At 38.0% G+C, this 22,111-nt stretch overlaps 1 protein-coding gene across 1 annotated transcript in view; it reads left to right on the top strand.

The window, feature by feature from the left end:
• RANBP17 (RAN binding protein 17) overlaps positions 1–22,111 on the top strand; it is a 258,121-nt gene that overhangs the window by 165,602 nt on the left and 70,408 nt on the right. Inside the window, exons 17-20 of the mRNA XM_032768764.2 lie at positions 3,007–3,070; positions 3,159–3,267; positions 13,427–13,530; positions 19,953–20,041. Coding sequence (XP_032624655.1) covers positions 3,007–3,070; positions 3,159–3,267; positions 13,427–13,530; positions 19,953–20,041 — 366 coding nt within the window. The remainder of the gene's footprint in view (positions 1–3,006; positions 3,071–3,158; positions 3,268–13,426; positions 13,531–19,952; positions 20,042–22,111) is intronic.

Below are 22,111 nucleotides of genomic sequence, written 5' to 3'. Positions count from 1 at the left end.
TTAACTTTTGTTTAGTTTAGTTTTTTAAGGGATTTCCTACATTTTTAAAAAAGAAAAATGAAGAAAAAGAAATCCCACTATGTGGGATAAAGTTGGGGCCAGATTCTCAGCACCAAACAGGTGGAAGACTGCCCTAAATGGGTAGCAATGGATTCCCTTAATGGGAGAATCCTCAAGGGATTAGTACCCACACAGAGGATGTTTTTGAGGCAGGGTATATTTGCCAGACCAAAGCTCAACCCTTAGAGAGCCATCTGCTCCCCCCTGCCCTGATGTACACTGAGCATCTGGCCTATTGTATTTATTAACATCCTTTAAATATTTTCAGGTCTTTCTAAACCTCATACTTCTGTCTTCGTGCTCAGCATTTAAACCTGAGTTTTGGTGCAAGAAAATAGAATACTGGGTAAAGGCCTGAGCATTTTTAATATTAACTGCGGGTTTTAGTCATGAATGGAAAGAACACCCATAGTGTTAGGCAGTGTAAGTAATAACACACTATCGAGCATTGCTATGACATAATTTCACAATTTAGTTGTATACTGTGGCACCAGGCTGAAGGCTTAAGGTCCCATATGCTATATACTTTCTATCAGATTGGGATACCCAGTGACAAACATGGCAGTTCAAATACAATTTTGTCTTACATTGTAATGTGGCCCAAACCATCTCACTGAACCAAGATACAGCTCTGAAGAAGTCAGAGGCTGTAGTATGACTTCTGAACCTTATTCAGATCCATATGTATTGTAAGACAGAACCATGTTTTAACTTTGAAGACTAAAATGTTGCAGGTGCGTCCCATTATGTTAGAAATTAGCATAGATCGGACCTAAGTTCCTAGAAAACTGGAAGTGCTGTTAATGCAAACAAAAACACGTTCCCCTGAGTGTGACATTGCACTTAGAAATTGGTAGAATTGGCTTAAAGTGAAAACAGACAAAAAAGTACTACACTAAGCAATCTGAACTGTGAGGTTGGTGGTGTTGGAAGTAAGATTATTTCCTCAATCCTTCATGTTTTCTAAAAGTTTTAAATAACTAGTAAAACATTGCAGGTATCTGTATTTCTTCATATAATGAGGGCTTCTGTTGGAAAAACATGTCATGGAAATGCGTTTTTTCTTCACAATTTTTAAAGGGTGAAACTGTTTTCTTGGATACACAGTCTGAAATCACTTTTATCAACCATGTGACCTCAAGAGCCAATAGCAAACAGGATTTGCATTGTTTTGTGAAGATTTTGCGTAAATGATTGTGGCTAGGATTTGTAGGCGCCCAACTCCCTTAGCCTTCTTTGAAATAAAATATTCATATATATGCGTAAACATGCACAAGCAAATGTAGAGGATGTTTGTCATCATTTAGCCCTTTAAGTCAATGATATGAACCAAGCTTTTCTTTTTTTAGTAGTTGATAACCTGCAACAGATTTCATTCTTTAATATTTATTGCTTTAGAGTGTAATTAAAGACAGCAACGTTGGCATAGGTTATGATTTTTAAAAATATTTTTTCCCTGGTTTGTAAAATAGTTCTGCATACGCAGTTTCACAGTAAATACATCTTAAATGTACTGGATTCATCCTGAGAATGATCCACTTTATTGCTTCCATAAATATTCCACTGGCAAAACATGACTTACTGTTCATTAACATTATGAATGGGAGAGATGCCTACTAATGATAGAGTTGTGGGGGGTTTACCTTTTTTTCCTTTTTTTTTTTTTTTTTAAAGATAGTGTCAGTTTTCACTTGTCTGTTTGCTGAAGAATCATAATAGGATATATACCCTAAGATATGACAGATGTCTTATTTGACTTTTCTGGCTAACCAAACCAAGGGCTGGCTTCATTCTGCAGTGTGTTGAGTAGCACCCAAGTGCCATTTACTTCAACAGGGACTGAGATGCCTCAGCATCTCTAAGATCAGATTCTTAGCTTAGTTAGCATCTTCTTTGCTGGTTGACAACTGATTTTATGAAAACTAGCAAAATGTTGTAATTCCTGTTGTTTTTTTTAAATGTTGCATATAATTATGGGATATTGTTGGGGGGGGCGGGGAGGTGGGAATAAAAGTATTCAAAATCCAGAAGCATTGAAGGATAATTTTATATCCTGTAACTTTCTCTTTCTGTCTGTGAACCAGTTGCTTCTCTGAAGATGCCATCCTGCAGGAGTCTCACCTTTCAGAGTTCAGAGGTTACCTTTTTGTGTGTGACGAGTCAGGAGAGTTCTCTTGCATCTTATTTTTTGTCTTTTTTTCCCCCTAAGGCAAGATTATCTTAAATTGCAAATCTTCCAGACCAACATACCCCTGGGAAATTCCTCTTCCATGCAATCAAAAGGAGAGTCTTTATACTTAGTAAGGCTTACATTTAATGACCAGTAGTTGGCCTAACTTGCCCTGTACACTCCTTCCACAACCCTTAAAGGTAAAACAAAACAAACAAACAAAAAACCCTGAAGAACTAGAGAGTTCCTTTAATGTCACACTTAGAAGTGAAGAAGAATTAAAGAAAGGAGAAGTAAAAGTAAGGGAATTCCTTTCTGCCCTTTGTGATCCTGTTTAAGGCCCCCAGCTAGCCAATTTGGCTGCCTATTGGCAACCTCTCTCAGTAAGGGCAAATCCTGTTCACCAGCTGCCACTACAAAACAGCAGTATGTCCTCCACCATCCTGGCCACGTGGTACTAGCTGGAAAACCAGCATCATTTATTGTCAAAAACTTTTAGTTTAATTCTAAATACCATTTAATTCATTGGCTCTTTTGCAACTAAAATATGTGACATGAAATGTAATTGCTTTGGTTAATAATAGATAATCATTTTTAATGTCCATAGTACTATTTCTGAGCTATATATTTTTTCAGAAACCCCATATTTTAAGAGATGTGTATTTTAATACTTTCAGTTAGCAATTGTACCATTCATAATTATGCAAGTTAAGTTTACAGCAATATTCAGATCTCAGCATAATACTTTAAGGGAGACTTTCCTTAACATCTGTTACTTATATTCTCTTAAAAAAACTTGTGAAAATAGATGCTGTGAAGTTCATGCTTCAGAATCACACAGTAAGTTTTCTTATTATGTTCAAATATTTTAGACTCCTCCATAATTTTATAAGTTATTTTAACTTGTGATGCCCTTATGTTTTGCCAGAGTAAACACTTTCCTTTTTTGGGAGTGAATGATAATTACAGTCTCAGTGACCTTAGATGCCGAACAACTTTCTACACTGCTCTCACTCGCCTGCTCATGGTAGATCTAGGTAAGAGTCAACCTAAGGTGTTTCTCAGGTCTTTTTAATATTTGTAATCTTATTAATTTTAGAAACAGACCATAAGTCTGCTTAATGAGAGGTTACTGACACTATTAAAAATAGGTTATGAGTTCAGTACATCTGTTCCAAATGGTGTTTAAAATAAGTCATAACAGCTTTTGAGGTTTGTGGCCATTGAAATACAATAGTCGTTTTTTTATTTGCTAGATTTGGTATAGTAATATGAGTTCTGAAAGTGAGATCGGTAGTTTATTGCACATAAGGCCTTTTGGATCCATTAGTGTAATTTGGGTACTTACAATGCAAGGGCCTGATCTTGTGACATTCTAAAAAGTTTCACCTTCAACTGACTTCAGTGACTACTTCACAGGCACTGGTTTTACTCTAGCAGATGATTGTAATACTTCATATAAATTCTCAGTCTGTAAGGAATCTCAGCTCTGAGAGTTTGAATCACAGTCTTGAGCAGACACTTAATGTATTTGCTTAATTTTACACACATGAGTAGTCCCGTTTGAAGTCAATAAGATTATTCATGTGCCTAAATTTAAGCATGTATATTAAGTGTGTCTAGGATCAGGACATTAGTGGTTAGCCTGGTTTGCACCAATATATTGACAATAAACTGATTTTATCCCATTCCTTAGCACCATATAATATTAATTTAGGACTCATCGGGCAGGTAAGACTCCTTTTCAATCTATTTGTGAGCATGATTTTAGCCTTTAATTTAGTAACAATGATGGGTGGTTACATACTAGCACAGACGATAAATTTACTAAAAGAAGGATTAATGATCTGAAGGACGACGTGGACTGCACCCTCAGCAAGTTTGCAGATGACACTAAACTGGGAGGAGTGGTAGATACGCTGGAGGGTAGGGATAGGATACAGAAGGACCTAGACAAATTAGAGGATTGGGCCAAAATAAATCTGATGAGGTTCAACAAGGACAAGTGTGCAAGAGTCCTACTCTTAGGACGGAAGAACCCCATTGCACTGCTACAGACTAGGTACTGAACAGTTAGGCAGCAGTTTACAGAAAAGTACCAGGGGTTAACAAGAAGCTGGATATGAAGTCAACCAGTGTACCCTTGTTTCCAAGAAGGCTAACAGCATATTGGGCTGTATAGTAGGAGCATTGCCAGCAGAGTGAGGGACATGATCATTCCCCTCTAATTGACATTGGTGAGGCCCTCATATGAGTACTGTGTCCAGTTTTGGGACTCTCACTACAAGAGGATGTGGAAAAATGGACAGAGTCCAGCAGGAGGGCAGCAAAAATGATTAGGGGGCTGGAACACATGATTTATGAGGAGAGGCTGAGGTAACTGGGACTATTTAGTCTGTAGAAGAGAAGAATGAGGGGGGATTTGATAGATGCTTTCAACTACCTGAAAGGGAGTTCCAAAGGCGATGGATCTAGACTGTTCTCAGTGGTACCAGATGACAGAACAAGGAGTAATGGTCTCAAGTTGCAGTGGGGGAGGTTTAGGTTGGATATTAGCAAAAACTATTTCACAAGGAGGGTGATGAAGCCCTGGAATGGGTTACCTAGGGAGGTGGTGGAATCTCCTTCCTTAGAGGTTTTTAAGGTCAGGCTTGACGAAGTCCTGGCTGGGATGATTTAGTTGGGGATTGGTCCTGCTTTGAGCAGGGGGTTGGACTAAATGACCTTCTGAGGTTCCTTCCAACCCTGATTCTATGATTGGTTTGCAAGAAATATAAGTTATGAGCCAAATGTTCAAGCAGTGTAAATTGACAGGTTCAGTGAAGTCAATGGAGCCACACCAGTTTTCATCAGCTAGCCCATTAGATGCAGTTATATATATTATTGGTTTTATATGTATTATTATTATTCAAATTATAGTCATAATAATTCTTTCCCTTAAAGATTTCTGTGCAAAAATTACTGTTTTGCTAAATTAAAATTAGAGATGGGCAGAAAATGGGAATGTTGGCCTTCTGAGAGAAAGTTAGATTAGAAATAGAGTAGGGGTTGAGGTCTAGGTTTATCTGATAGTGCCATCATTTTATATCAGCAATGCTGCAAGGTTTGAGCTACAACTGGTGGAACTCTCACAGGTGTGCCAAGATTTCCTGTATCTTCAGTGGTAGAAATCGCTTGCAGTCAGCTGTTCTCACAAATTTGCTGTCATTTTGGAATTTAATGAATTTAGTTAATTTTGGAATAGCAAGTTTGGTTCATGATGCGATGTCAATTGGAGATATGAGTCTACATTCAATCTGGCTATAGTCCAAGGACTCTCTTGAGCTAAGTGAAGTATTACCCTCTAGTTTTTCTAGATGCTCCTAATTTATTCCTGGCTTTTCCGAGAGTGGTGGTTATCCTATTTGTACCCTAAAAATAGTCTTTCCTTCCTGAAGACATTTGGGGCTGTCCTGTACCCTCTTTTCTGCCATTTGTTGTTTTAATATTGGGATATGTTAAAAATAGGAATTAGACAAGTGAATTGGTTTTTCAGGTCCCCACAGAAAGATTTAGGCAGGCAACATATTTGCAAAGGTGGCTTACCTCAAAAGCTATCTACACTTGCAAATCAACTGTTTTCAGGAGCAGTTCAGCTGCATCCATTGCTGACACCTGTTATAAGCATGTGGTAAATTTCCTGGTGGAAACCATGCAGACATGCAGCTTTAGTGATTTTCCCTACAGGAAGAGCAAAGAGTGAGCAGAACCAACCCATCTAGATGATGATAAAAGTCACATCTTCAAAGAGGTGTTGTGAGAGCAAGATGCCATTCCGGTTGATGTGAAAGTGACACAAGAGAAATGTGATTGCCCAGAAATTAACGGTTCATTGAGATTGGCTTGATTCCTCTACATTAGTGGCCAGAGGACCTGACAGGAATAGGGGTAGCTGGAGGAAGACCTAAACAAACTTATTGGATTAATATCCTATGGATTCTCATTTGGAGTATATTAGCTTGTCTGTTTCTGACCTTTCAGAGAAACACATCTAGAGAAGTGTGCAGGGAAAACTCTGCTTTTCGGTTGAGAATACAGATGTGAAACATCAAACGCACATGAGCTATACTTTTCCTGTGTGTGTGACAAATACACACTTTTTAAATGACATCATTCTTAACCTTATAGAACTGTAAGCTTTATAAACAAGCAGCAAGTCATCGATTTTAGTCCATTGGTCATCATGCTAATCATTTTTTTTTTTTGGTGAATTGGTCATCATGCTAATCATCCTTTTCAGGCTTTCTAAAATTAAATGAAGAAAGGATTTGTTAAGGAAGTTTTTCATATTATTGACTTTTTAAAATAATTTACATGGAGATAAAATTAAGATGAAGTCTCATAGTAAATTAGTGTTTTTTAAGAAATGGAATGTGCTTTTCTGGATTCAAATATAAAAATTCATGGTAAATTAGGCTTTTATAGAAAGTGTAGAATTAGTTGTATTTAAACCATTCCCTTTTGGAGTGGTTAGAAAAACCAAATCAACCATGGGAGAGGGAGCAGGAATTAGCAGTACATTAATTGGCATTTACTTTAAAAGGCACTTGGTTTCTGTTCAGTAATTTGAACCTGGTTTGAATGTAATTACACTTTGAATGCTCTGTGTGCCCCAGGTTGTATTTCTAATGAAAATAGACTTTTTTGACATTTACAATTGCACCATTTTGTCAAATTGCTCCATGGCTCAAGATTTTTAAAGTAAACTAAATATTCACTTTTGTAAGGTATAGAGTAAAGAAAATGGTTACTGAAACTCCAACAAAGTGCTTTCTTCAGTAAAGGTTTCAGGAGATTTTAATCCAGTTTTTCTTTCAATTCTGGATTATCAAAGACTTTACACGTAAATTATAAAAAGCTCCTCCTGGAGACACTGGGCCTGATTCTCCATGGCCTTGTACTCTATGTAGTTATTTACACCAGTGCAAAATGAATCCCCACTCAGTGGATATAAAACAGTACCAACTTATGTAAACCACAGCCAGATCTACTCAGCGAAATGACTGCTTGTGAAATGCTGCAGTCTGCCCTTAAAGCATGAAAGATCCACCAAAATGTGCCATTGAAGGGTCTTTTTTCTTTCAAAAGGCATAATGAAGCCATAAATGAGTCAAAGTGCACACTAGTTTGTGGCTTGAATCATCGCAAAAGAGCAGTTTACAGTGGTAATTTGTTCATGGAATAGTTTCTTTCTTTTCCAGTTTTATAAAAAAAAGCATCATTTAACCCTCATATTTTATATTACATGAATGTGGATCATACAATAATCATACTGAGGATAATGCATGGAGACTTGCTTTTGTGGTTGGATTTTTCTTTTTTTTAACTGACATAAAATATTTGAGGAATTGAATGTTTTATAGCTGATTATTTCTGGCTACCTAAAAGAGTCTTACTCCACTACACTTATTTTGAAAACAAAAATAATCATGAAGGTACTTTTTCACTTGGAAGAACCAGTTAGGTTGCAGTAAAAAATTACTTAGGTCCCAACCTGTCACACAACCATTGAACAATATGGCACACGTCATAGTCACTTACCAAGAGCTTAGACAATAGCCCTTTTCAGCTGATGGGATTTCCATTGACTTCAAAGGGATTTGGATCAAGCCCCAAGAGCAAAAAAGGAGGATATAGAATTAGAGGTGGCATACACAAAGTAGCCAATTCTATGTATACGCCAAATTAATCCACAAAATGTTGAAGGAAAAATAGGTTAAATGTCTCCTAAAGACATTTTGTAGAGGGAGGTCATATTAATTCCTCCATTAATTTGTCAGTTTTTGTCATAACTATTTCCTTTCTTTGCTTTTTCCAAACATTTTACCTAATTATGGGACAAATTCTGTCCTCAGTTATGTGTTAATGTTTTCCACTGAATTTGGATGTATGGGTATATCTGAGGGGAAAATGTCTCTAATGATACACGTGAAAGGATCCAGTATCTAGCCAGGTTTTTGTCATTCTTATAAACCAAATTTAGGCCTTGATTCTGCAAAGACAAGTACAGAGCGGACCCTTGTTGAATTCCAGCCACACAATTCTCTTTTCAGGATCTGAGCCTTAATTTGCCTCCTCCCAACCGCCCCCCCCCCCCAAATATGAAAAACTATCAGAAAAGTTAAAAGTATCTGGGTGATACATACAATATCTCTGGAAATAGGAAATAGCTTTTAAAAATATGAAACATAATGGAAGGTTATAGACATGGCTATAATTTATGCAACAAAAATTAGTGGGTTCTTATTGTAATTTAGCAGAACAGAATGTATAACCATGGCAGAACTTTGACAGTTAATATATTTACATAACACTAGTGGGTGATGATAAAAAAACAGAAAATGTTTTCATCCCTTTATAGCAATTTTACTGTTTGAAACATGTCTAATTAGAAATGTTGTCTGAAAGCTCATACATTTTTCCTGGTAAGTGTGCAATAATTATAGGCAGAGCAGGTAGCACCACATATTATTAAGGTCTCCCAACAATTGTTATTACAAGACCCTGTTTTCATTTGCTTGTTTGGACTGAAATTTTCTATGCCTGATGTCTGCCTTAGGCTGAATTTTAGGGGGAAATTGGGGGGTTGGTTTGGATTAGATTTCTTTTACAAAACTTCAGCTAAAGTGGTTCAGCTGTTTCCAAGAACAGTGCTAAGGAAGAATACGTTGTTTTGCCCACGTTAAAAATTCTGGTGACATTTTATTTGAAAGGTTCTGCTGCTTTGGTGTTTTGGAGCTAAACTTGAAATTTAACATGCTGTGGCATTTTGCTGTCCCTGTGAAAATCCAGCTAAATGGCCTAATTATAAGCCTTTGAAAAATAACAGTTTACACGTGCTCAGTAGAGACTTCTTAGAGTTTTAGAAGCTGAAATCGCTGACCATTCCTTCCTCACTGAGCATGCTTCATTTCCGTCACAGCTCCTAAACATGACGGGACTGTGCACGCACAAATGCCACAGAGTGACTGGGTTGCAGGGGCAAAGCTAGGCTTTCCCAGTAATAGCTACACCCAGCTTCTGCGGGCTGGGCAGTGGAACTCAGAGCAGGGATCCTCTCTCTCGTGCTCTCAGTGACACACACACAGGCACCCAGGCAGCATGGAAGAAGCCATCTGATTCGAAAGCAGAGGGGAGAAAAGCCAGACTGGGGGGAATAAAAACAGTAGATTGAGACAAGAATTCTGGTGAGGCTGGGACTAGGTTTGGAGGAAGAGAAACTGTTACTGGAACGGGGAGCCAGTTGGTGCGGAGAATGTGAAGTTGGGACTGGTTGAGCGTAGAGGCTGGGACTTAGAACCAGATAAAGGTAGGCTGGAACTGGAAGCTGGGGATAGAGTGGGGCTGGGACTAGGAATCAGTTGCCTGTGGGAGGTGGAAACACTGCGATTGGTTGAGGAACTAAGGAAAGGGGGAGACTGGGACTGACTGGGCAAGGAGATGAACTAGGAAATGGGGATGGATGGCATGAAGGGCGGAGGGGCTGATGAGCTGGGTTACATGGGGAGAACTGGGACTGGCTGGGCAAGAAAATTGGGATTGGGTCTGGGAAGGTGGAGAGACTGGGATTGGGGAGCAGAGGTCAGGGCTTGGACAGGTAGCTCAGAGTGGGACACTAGGACTGACATGGCAAGAAGACTGGGACTAGGTAGGCAAGAATGGAACTGAGTCAAGGGGCTAGATTCACAAGGAGGGGCGTAATTGTTGCAATGTTGAGCATTGCAGTGCCTTGCCACCTGCTGGAATTCACAACTCTGAGTTAGGTGCCCAGGAGGAGGAGATGGTGATTGCTGAATAACCGCATGGCTGTGGTGCTGGCGGTCCTCCTTACGCCCAATAGCTTAGTAGTTAGAGCACTCTCACAGGATGTGGGAGACCCGAGTCCAATCCTCACACTGTCTAGTATGGAACAGTGACTTTAACCCAGATCTCTCACCTCCCAGGTGAGTGCCCTAATTCCTGGACTATAGGACATTCTGGGGTGGGTCTCTCTCAGTATTTTCCGTTTAAGGTGTTCCACTTTGTATAAATACTTGCATGTTCCCTGGATCAGGAACTAGAACATGGGCCTCCCAGGTGAGTGGACTAACAGCTGGGCTGTAGAATCATTTTCCCACTCTCATTAGTCAAATCAATATTTTAAGTATTTATAAGGGGGACCATCACCACACCACCTGCTATGACAGCTGTGTTTTGTTTGGGGCCTGATCCAGAAGGTGTGCTCTTAATCACCCACTGAGCATGCCTGCTGGATCGGGCCCCACAGGTGTGATAGATGGGGAAATACCTTGTTTGTGAATCCAGCTGGGGCTGAGGCATTAGCTAGGTGTCAAGTTGCTAGGTTGTGTTGAGACTTAGATAGCTGTTCACATACCCAGAGACAAAAAATGAGGCACCTTGGGGACTTACCAGTGGAAATATAGGTGCCTAGGGACTTTAGGCACCAGCAGGACACACATACACTTTGTTAAAAGAATATTATTAAGGTTGCAAAGTCAAACACACTTTTCTGCCACAATTTAGGTTGTCTGTGCAACTTTAATTCCCCCTTTTCCCCCATGTATATCCATTATGATACAGTCTTTAATTCCATGATCACGTACTATTTTTATCTGCATGGGCCTTGCATCATGCACTGCACAGCATGGACCTGTTTTGGGGATGAATCAGGGCTGAGTAGTAAAGGATGGGCCCTGCCTCATTTGTTGTACAAGTGGGAAGGTGTATAGTGAATGAAGCAGGGGATTGCAGTGAAAGCATGGTTAATACAGATGAATGCTGTCCTAGAAAACTGGATTTTATACCTACCTCTACCACAGAGTTCCTAAATGATGGTAGGCAAGTCACTTAAACCAGACTTCACAAGTGATCAGTGATTGTGTATTTCTCATTTCTGGGTGCCCAGTTTGAGGCCCTGGGATCTGATTAGCATAAGAGCTGAGCGCTCACAACTGCAACTGAAGTCAGTGGCAGATGTAATTTGAATATGTAAAATGCTATGGTCCTAGGTTAAATTGAGCACCAAAATTAGTAGAAACGCTTTTGACTGTAATCGGTGTGCCTCACCTCCCCTCTCGTGGATATTTGTGGAGCTCTCAGATACTGTAGTAAGACGCAGCAGAGAAAAGCCAACAAGGAAATTAATAATCCTATCTTCAGAACAGGATTTGAACAGTGCAGTAAATAAGGCCTGAGGAATATCTGTTCATTCAGTGAGCACTGTCCATTTTGTGCACTGAATGATGCGGGAGTCCTGTGGAAAAAATAGTATATGATTACATAATTAAAGATTGAATCATATTGCGTACCCACAACAGGCCAAATTAAGGTTGCATGGGCTTTTTCTAACTTTAGAGACCTGGACTTTCCAACCTCAGAGAGAATAGAAATATAAAAAGGAGAAAGAAACAGAACATGTGGAGAGACACTGGTCTCAGTTTTAAGTCATTTGTGACCTAAAGTTTCTGTCTGTATTTTATGTTCATTCAATCTGTGTGCCTCAGTAAAAACATTTAAAAACTAAGAGTCCACTTCTACTGTCCTGGCCCAAAACTCCCTTTGACATCAACGAGAAACTGCTGAACTTGAATTGATATGCAAACTAGATACAATCAATTTAGGCTTAAATAGAGACTGGGAATGGCTGAGCCATTACACACATTGACTCTATTTCCCCATTTCCAGCTTCTTGTCAAACTGTCTTAAATGGACTATCTTGATTGTCACTACAAAAGTTTTTTTTCTCCTGCTGACAAGAGTTCATCTTAATTAGCCTCTTAGGCCAGGTCTACACTGCGACTTTAAATCGGTTTAATGGCCGATATACCGATTTAACGCTGTACCCGTTCACACGACGTCGTCATTAATATCGAGTTAAACGGCTCCTTAAATCGATTTCGGAACTCCTCCCAGACGAGAGGAGTAGCGCTAAATTCGATAGTGATAACTCGGATTAGGGTTCGTGTGGACGGAAATCGACGTTATTGGCCTCCGGGCGGCATCCCAGAGTGCAGCACTGACCGCTCTGGACAGCAATCTGAACTCGGATGCAGCGGGCAGGTAAACAGGAAAAGCCCCGCGAACTTTTGAATTACATTTCCTGCTTGCCCAGCGTGGAGCTCTGATCAGCACGGCTGGCGATGCAGTCTGAAATCGAAAAAGAGCTCCAGCATAGACCGTACGGGAGATACTAGGTCTGATCGCTGTATGGGGAGACAAATCTGTTGTATCCAGCTCCGTTACAGAACACGAAACGCCAAAGCGTTTGAATAAAAAACTGCAGGATACACAGCGCTGCGTGACAAGCGTAACGGGAAGCCAGAGACTCAAATGGACGCTCATGAAGGGAGGGAGGGGGTACTGAGGACTCCAGCTATCCCACAGTCCACAGCAGTCTCTGAAAATTATTTGCATTCTTGGCTGAGCTCCCAATGTCTGTAGGTTCAAACACAGTGTCTGGCGTGGTTCAGGGAACAGCTCCTCAGTTTATTTCCCCCCACCACCACGTGAAAAAAAAAAGGGAAAGATTGCTGTGCTATGGCGTTTGCTCAATGCACTCCGCGAAAAAGGCGCCAAAGGGTTGTCTGCTGCCTTCACAAAGGGAGGGGTGAGGCTGTACCCAGCACCACCCGGGGCAGTGTTTTCTGCCCCATCAGGCACTGTGCTCTCAACACGGAAGTGGGAACTATGGGATAGCTGAGGAACAGCTACCCACAGTGCACCGCTCCTGAAATCGATGGTAGCTTTGGACCATGGACGCAAACAATCGATTTCGGGATCTCACTGTGGACGCGCTAAACCGATTTTATTAGATCTGTTTTGTAATATCGGTTTAAGCTAATTCGAAATAATCGTGCAGTGTAGACGTACCCTTAGAGTTGGTTGGGCAACTCCCACCTTTTCATGTTCTCTGTATGTATACATATAGCCTCACTATATATTCCGTTCTATGCATCTGTTGAAGTGGACTGTAGCCCACGAAAGCTTATGCTCAAATAAATTTGTTAGTCTCTACGGTGCCACAAGTACTCCTGTTCTTTTGACATCAATGGAGGTTTTACCTTCAAATGGACTGTGGAATTGGACCCTAATGAATGACTGTATGAATATGCTGTGATGCTCATTTGTTTTTTTTAATTTTATTTTATTTTTCTGTAGGTGAAGACGAGGATGAGTTTGAGAATTTCATGCTACCCCTTACAGTTTCATTTGAAACTGTAACTCAGATATTCAACAATAGTTTTAAACAAGAAGAGGCAAAGGTAGGTTTATTTCAGTAATAGGGAAAGAAATTATTTATCAATAAAATAAGCTAAATGTGAAGTAAATATTTCACATTTTTTCATCTTTGCCATGTATATGTGTCTGTAATTTTCTATATAATGTTGAAATAAAATGGCTGTATATGACTTCCTACAAGTCAGCCTCTTACACATACATTTAGATTTTGGGAATGCTTTGACAATAAAGTGCTCTCTTTTCGGCCATATTTATAATCAAAGGGACAGATTTTCCTCATGTGGTATTTGGCCTGGTTCTTATGTAATACTCTGTCTTTCTCCATATGTGTTTTTATTTTCTTCATATGTATTAACATATTTATTTGTGGAGATTTGGAAAGATGTAATACACTTGATAAAACACTGCATCCTTAAAGTATTTTTTTCAAACAAGAATTTAATATATAAATCAAGACTTTATTAAATGGCTGGGCATATATGTATAAATAGGAACCGGTCTTGAAGTATTGCATCCTTAAACTGAACAAAGTGATTAGGATAACTGATAGCTAAATAAGGTTTTTATGTGCCCGTGGGAGCCATATTAGGATTGATTTGACAAGTCAGTTCAGCTGTGGCAACAGTCATAATATCTAACACAACATTATGTTTTATTAGTAAAATCCTTAAGTGTAGCAAGCTGTTTGTGTCAAAACAACAGTATATTTTAGGGGGGAAAGGACATGCTAAATGGGAGTAGCAGCATCAGGAATGATAATACATTAGAGTAGTGTTGTGCTAAATAGATTCCCCTCCCCATAATGAATAAACAGTTAACAATGCACTCTAGAATGCCCATTTCAGATACATTGCGTAATCTATGGGAAGCCCAAACAGATTTGCTATTTTAAAATACGATAGAAACCTTAACAGTGTGTCACCATCTTTTCTTCTCTCCCTTTTCTGAAAATGGAAACTGTCATAAAATATGCTAGAAAAGTTTGACCAATAATGTGTGTACACAACTCACATTTACAGAGCATGTATAGTTTATAACCACTTTGATTAAATTAATATCTTAGAAGATCTGAATACTTAGAAAAAATGCTCATTGCTTCAGTGGGTACTGTGAAAAGGACCACATACCCCAGATTCTGTATTTGATGTTCCTTCTAGTATTTAATTTGTGAGCTGCTTTTCACATGCTAAATAGAGAGAGTCTGGAAGTGTTTGCCTTTTATTTTGAAAATTATTGATTTTAACAATTAGTTCTAAGAGATCATTTTTAGAATCCCCCTCTTGCATTTATCTCGTTTGAGGATTCTATTGTATTTAAAACAATTTTGCTGCAATCCTCTCTGGTTTGTGAGAAACTGTTTTACTGAAGAAATTTTAATGGAGTTCCAGTGATATATCCCTAAACTAGCAAGTTCTTAACGACCCTGGAAAGTGACTGCTTGATTACACTTTAACGGTATTTGCAAATAAAATCACAAGTAATTAAAGGGAAATCTCCAGGCTTTTGAGCAAGTTTGATGCATGATAACTGCCTGATTCAGCTTCATCTAGAGTAATGCTGTGTAGACAAGAGCTACTGAGATCAATAGCAACATAATGATAGTGGCAGAATTAAGTGAGTAACCTGAGAACTGTGTCTTCAGAATGCATGCAGCTGCCACAAGCCAGGGCCACACAGTGCACTCCGTTCTTCCGTCCTAAATGTTCATCAAAAGACGCCCTGCAGGAAAATGGAGTTAGATGCTCTTTATTGCTGATCGTGTCTCTTGCCACATTTATCAGGGAAATTGGATTAGCAGTTGGCAGCTGCAGGTAGACAAGGTTCTGCAGTGATTAAATATGCAGCTTGGCTGCATTTGTTGTGACAGACCTTTAGTAAATTCTACTGTAAGCACCATCTGTCTAATTTATATAAAGGAAACTTGGTGCTTTAAGCTACTGATAAAGAACTAAATCTGTTGCTCTATCATAAACAAAACTTTTGCTCTAAATTCTTTTAAATATAATTTATTAGGTTATAGCTATTTTTCTATCATGATGAATAAATAATACATGCAAAAGTGCTTTCAGGTACTTCATTGTGAAAGAACTGGAAACAAAAACAGTTCAGTTCTCTTCTTCAATAAAATGTTTAATATTCCAATCCACAGAGAGGTGACACTGTTAAAATATCACCATGAAAATGGCCCAAGACTGCCAAATTCATTTAATTTGTGGCTTTTACTAGGATTTTCTAACTGGCTGGGTTTTTTTATATTTCTGAAGTACACAGCTGAAAAATGATCACAACAAGGGAGCTCTTCCTCATTGAAATACATTTGCGGTTAACAAACCTGTATATAAAACATACTTTTAAGTTTGTTTTCCAGTAAAATCTAATATAATTGAAGAGAACCTTAGTAATTTATCGTGAGCTTTTTTCCATTTTGAAATGGAGAGTGGGTGGGAAATCATAGTATTAAAACTACTGTCATTTTTTCCCTTCAAAAATATCTAGATTTGCCCTGACAGTCCAGTTAAGTAATATATTGACTGGCTAGACTGAACCTCAGTGGTGCTTTTATGTTAGTTATGACATCCTCAGTTTTGATAGGAATGAATGAAAACTGTATTGGAGGAAGAAGGGCAGTTAAATAGCAACATGCTATCTTTAGCTGGTTCGTAAAAACTCCATACTGTTAAATTATTTAAAATCCTTGATTTTCAGCTAGCACACATTAAAAGTTTTCACACTAAGTGCCAAATGTTGCAAACAGCACTTTAACAGAATGATTTTGCTTTGATCCCTGTAGCAGTTCCTGAATAATTTATCACAGGTTATTGCCTTAATTCTGGAGAGGGATAGAGCAATAAAGGCAGATGAAAACACTCCAGTTGAAACACCTTGGGGCCTGCTCATTCCTCTGACACGGCTCTTTTGTTGGAACTATTTAGAGGTTATTAAGACGTGTCTCCAGAATTAAGAGTATGCTGTAAGGATGAAGACAGCCATCTTAATTCTAAAGACAAAGCACAATGACCCTTCACCTTTTTTTCTTTGTTGTTATTATATAGTAGAATTATGAGGGTAATATTATAGCTGCACCCAGTAGTGCCACTGTAGTTAAGGGTCTGTCAGACGTTCCATTACAAACCCCATTTTGGGGGTGGGTGGCGTGAGTGGTATCTCGTCTGTTTCAAATTGCATTAGTCAGAAACTTGGCATACATTGTCAAGCCACAATTCCTGTTTGGGCTTTTCCCCCCTACAAATATTTAAATATTCAGTTCTTTTCCATTTAGAAATTCAGAAAATAATATTTTTTTAGGATTTTAAACCATAATGTCAGAATTTAAAAAAAAAATTAGAACGGACCTTTAAATTACTCTAAAGTAGACCTACCATTTTTTGATTTGTGGATGAAAGAATACTTTGAAAGAGGCTAGTTATTTCATTAGTATGAAAATCAGTTTATAAGCCAGCATTCTGACTACTTAAAATTCCCGTTATTTCTCTTGGATACAGTATTCTTATGCTTCTGAGTCTAAGCTATTGTCTGGTGTTGCTGTGTCCTGCTAAACAGCTGTCACCTTGCACCCAGATATGACTGCATTTCAACTGTGAATGAAGTGATCCCTTTATATGCTGCTTATATTATTCTGTGACATTTACAAAGCATGTTAGGAACCCTCAAGATGATGGCCCACAAAGTGCTGTCTAAGTGTATAGTGTTATTTACTATTTTTCTTAACAATTTTACACTCACTAGTGTCATTTGCAAATTCGTAATGGGCTAATAAACCAGAATGTATTGGGAATTTAATCCCTATTCTGCCACATCGGTGTAAAACTCAACCACAGTGAACACAAGATCTTAGGTGAAAGGGCCGGGATTTTACCTGGATACACTATGTGGTTAGGGTGTCATTGTGAGCAGTTTTGGCATCAGTGTACAACTTCAGTATTACTACTATACAGAGTCTAGTTCCAGTGAATAACACTTCACCATTGAGTTTAATGGGACTTTTTGTACTAAGAATGTGTAATATTTTAAAGATGAGACATATATATTAAGAATAGTATAGATAAGAGTGGATGATGTTTATATAATAATAATAATAGTAGAAAGTAAAGATTCTAAAACCAAAGAAATTCAGTGGCTTTTCTCAAATCGCTCAGTTGTTCTTTAGTACTCAGAAGCATGTGAAATGACCTGCTGTTTCAAGGCCCTCTGGTAGAACATTGCTGTGTCATCACTTTCTAAGTGTGGCATGCGCCCATTTAGCAAGTGTCTAGTAGTCTTGCTACCCAGACGTTTCTTAAATGTTTTATAAGAAAGAATGTTTTTCAAAGAACAGTTGCTTTTCTAAATCAATGAATATGTACTTACTTCAGGGTGGGCTGGTTAGCTGTGTATGTATGTGTAGTCCCTGTCTCACAGGCCTCTGACCATGGGTTCATTCCTATCTTTGCCTGACTTCAAACAATGGCAAGTTCAAATGAGGTGCTAAATATCTTAGGAGTCTTTCTAGAGGCTCCTAGTTTTCTTGCTGATAGTAGCTTCTCTTAATTAATTAGCCGCTTACAATTGGTATTGGTACTTCCACCTTTTCATGTTCTCTGTATGTATAAATATCTTCTTACTGTATATTCCATTCTCTGCATCCAATGAAGTGGGCTGTAGCCCATGAAAGCTTATGCTCAAATAAATTTGTTAGTCTCTAAGGTGCCACAAGTACTCCTGTTAGTTTTCCTTTGACCTTCTTTCCTGATAGTCAGCCTTGCTCGTGAACCTTTTCTTTCTGTGGCTCCAGTGTTTAAAAGAGCCAAGATCACTCTTGAATCCTCCACCTTCACCCTACTTTGCTGGATGTGGATGTATCCTTTTTTGATGTTGCACCTTAGTATTGTTTAATAGGAGATGTGCAGTGTTGCTGTGAAGTTTTTTTACATAGGCCACACGTCTGCTAAATGCTTATTTTCCACATGGAAGAATAAGTATATTAGATGCCAAAAAGTAGGTGAATGTCATGTAAATATTATCATTTTAGGTCCCAATTCTGCATGATGCTGAGCATTTCCTGTGAGGTGACCTCAACTCAAGTTAATGAGAATTGAGGGCTCTGAGCATCTTGCATGTTCAGGTCATTTGCACACTCAGAAATCAGGAAATCCAAATGATAAGGTTCTCATAGTAACCTTTATTTACCCATGTTTCACATAGGATTCAAATTACCCTTCGAAAAACCTCTGCAACTCCCATTGAAGTCAATTAGACTAGTGCGTGCATCCCTGAAAGTAGAATTCAGGCCTTGTGTAAGCTGACATTTAGTAGCACAACAAGTAATTTACAGCACTCCGTTCATTATGTGGGTGGATTAAAGTTAATATGAGATCCTTATCTTTTGCATTTCTGAACTTACGAATATTTAACATTGTTGCCAAATGCTACTTTATTGAAAGTTTTATATTTAGTTTCTCTTGATATTTTTACAAAAATGAAAAAAGATAAACACATTAATTCCCCCTACTGGTTTCTCTGTGTGCTTCCACAATTGTTTAGTGAAACCCTGCATTATATAGTACTTCATAATGGAGTCGAAATACAAACCACACCTACAACACCAAACTAACACTCATACTACATGTTTCTGTTCGTCAGTACTCCACTAACAAGTATGAAATTTTAACTGGAGTGGAAATTTCACGTACCGTATGTTTAAAACTAATTTTTTATTCACTTATTATTTGTTAATTCTTAAAATGTATGCTACTTGCCTGAAAACCAGTCCTTTATGAGGATTACCACCTGGGAACTTTCAGCTATTTTTCATTTATGTCTGTACCCCAAAAACAGTTTAAAAATATTTTTACAGGAGGAGGGAAGTATATTTTTTTCTGTCACAGAATTTACTAAAAAGGAGTGAATGGGTTTTGCTCAGCATTTTAATAAAAAATATTTTTTGACTGAGAAAATATCTGAAAATAATTTTTCAGAAGGATATAAGCATATGAAAATGGGGTATAATAGAAGTCTCAATGTAACCTTAACAGTAGTTTTTTTGAGTATCCATTAGTCTTATACCTCACATAAAATAATGCCAGCTCAAGTTAACTTTTTATTATTAGTGTTGTTATTTTCATATATTCATGCAAGAAGCACTTTTAAACTTTAATATGCAGCATTCATATATTATATTTTAGTTTGCCTTAGTCAAAGGTACAGTAAATTGAGTAACCTAAAATGTTCCCTAAGCATTTTGTTAGCATTACCACCATAAAACTTGGGCAGATTTTTTTTATATATGTATATAAAAAAGAACCTACGGTTTTCTATAGAAAAGGATTTGAGCGAGACATTTAAACTAATGAATCAAAATCAGATATGGTCATTATTATCTGATTATTACTCCATCTGCTCTGTGCTAACGTGAAAATCAATTACTGTGTCTCTTTCCCACTGACAGCGTATGTTGATCGGGCTGGCAAGAGATCTTCGAGGGATTGCCTTTGCACTGAACACAAAGACCAGCTACACCATGCTGTTTGACTGGATGTATCCTTATTACACTATGACAATACCAGCTCTGTGCACAGAGGGATACCAGACCCCTTGCATTAGTTTAATAGTGTGGCACAGTGGGGAAGAGGAAACAAAGCTAAATGAACTAATGTGTAATCAGCTAAAATTACAGCACAATGGCAGCCATGCAGTTAATTGGGAGGGCAGCATTTGGAGAGAAACCACAGACAGGTCACTTTTTTGTGGTATCACACTAACATCCCAAATATACCTAAATGGTTCCCCTCCCTCTCCCAAGCCTGTGATGTTTCCATAAACATACATTGGCTCAAACGCAAAATATAATGTACCTACATATGGTTAAAAATGACAGCAAAGACTGCTAAAAAAGAAAGTGTTGCTTCCCAAGTATTAATCCAGGGGGACCCCTGTATCTAGTATGATCTGGTCTTTCATTTAGCCAATAAGTATCCACTTACGTCAGTTTTATTAATATCATGACACACACGCTTTTCTTGATGAGAAGACAACAGCTATATTGCAAAATTAAATGGTAATCTAGAGTTAGTTTTTCTCAATATGCAAAGATCAGGACTACTGTGTTTGTTTTAATATACTGGTATACTTTTTTACTGCTGTGCTAAAGTATCTAATAATACCCACTGGTATTTTGTTAGTACAACAGGGAGGTCTTTGATATTTTTTAATAACTGTATCAGTCATAAATTTTGTCATTTCAGTCATAGAATCATATTAATAAACTCACTATCCAAATATGTAGTCAGATGAGTATAACAGTTTGTATGATTTAGACCTGCTATGCATGATTGCTGTATATTTGTTTATTATATGGGTAAAATAACATACAAATACAATATTGTGTTTTATTAAAAACAGGGGGCTTTGAAATGGGATAATTTTAGACAAATGCTGAAAGTGTACTGTACACTGATAATCTGTTTGGAGAACACAGAACAGTATATCTTTCTAGAATTGTGACCAGGAATATCATTGAATATGGGCAAAGAGGTAGGAAGGCTGAGCCTGTGTTATGATCTGATCCAACTTCCACTGAAATCAATGGACAGATTCCCACAGGAGTGGGATCAAGCCATTCTCAAGAACTTTGCGTGCTTTCAAGTCAGACAGTGTGTGGAATCAAGGCCTAGGAAAATAAGAGGCCTCATCCTAACTCTATTTGAAATCAATGGAAAACTCTATTTAATTTCAACAGTAAAAGATGGAGCCATAAACTACTAAAATCAGGATATAAGTGTATAAATTTTATGACACTGTCAAACTTACATTATTAAACCTGAAAGAGATTTAAAATTCTAAAGTTTACTTTTTATACTTTGTTCAGCATGGGCAGGAAAGAGAGATTACTATCAATTTAATTTTCAATAAATTTCATTTTCTGTTTCCTCTGCATTAAGCCAATGTTCATAGATTCTAAGCCTAAAGGAGACCATTGTGATCATCTAGTCTCACCTCCTGTTTAACATGGGCCTTAGAACTGTCCCAAAGTAATTCCTAGAGTAGATCTTTTTAGAAAAACATCCAGTCTTGATTTTTAAAATTGTCCGTGATGGAGAATCCACCTCTCTCCTTGATAAATTGTTGCAATGGTTAATTACGCTCTCAAAAAATGTATGCTTTATTTTCAGTCTGAATTTGTCTAGCTTCAACTTCCAGCCGTTGGATCATGTTATACCTTTCTTTGCTAGATTGAAGAACTCATTATTAAATATTTGTTCCCAGTGTAAATACTTAGAGACTGTAATCAAGCCACCTCTTTACTGTCTCTTTGTAAATAGATTGAAGTTTTTGAATATAGCACTTTAAGGCATGTTTTCAAATCCTTTAATCATTCTCATGGCTGCTTTCTGAACTATCTCCAGTTTATCAACATCTTTCTCGAATAGTGGGGACCAGAACTGGCTGAGGTATTCCAATCAATGTCAAAGAAAAAGGTAAAATAACCTACTGTAACTTCTTTACTCCTATTCGAAGTGTGGCAATGTTTGCATTGCAAATAGTATAGGGAAACATGTAAATTCAAACAGAGCCAGATTGAGGTCTCCTACAAGGAAACCTTTGGGT

Source organism: Chelonoidis abingdonii, chromosome 7 (genome assembly GCF_003597395.2).
Source record: "Chelonoidis abingdonii isolate Lonesome George chromosome 7, CheloAbing_2.0, whole genome shotgun sequence".
Taxonomy (NCBI): Eukaryota; Metazoa; Chordata; order Testudines; family Testudinidae; genus Chelonoidis; species Chelonoidis abingdonii.
This window is presented reverse-complemented; position numbering and strand designations above follow the sequence as displayed.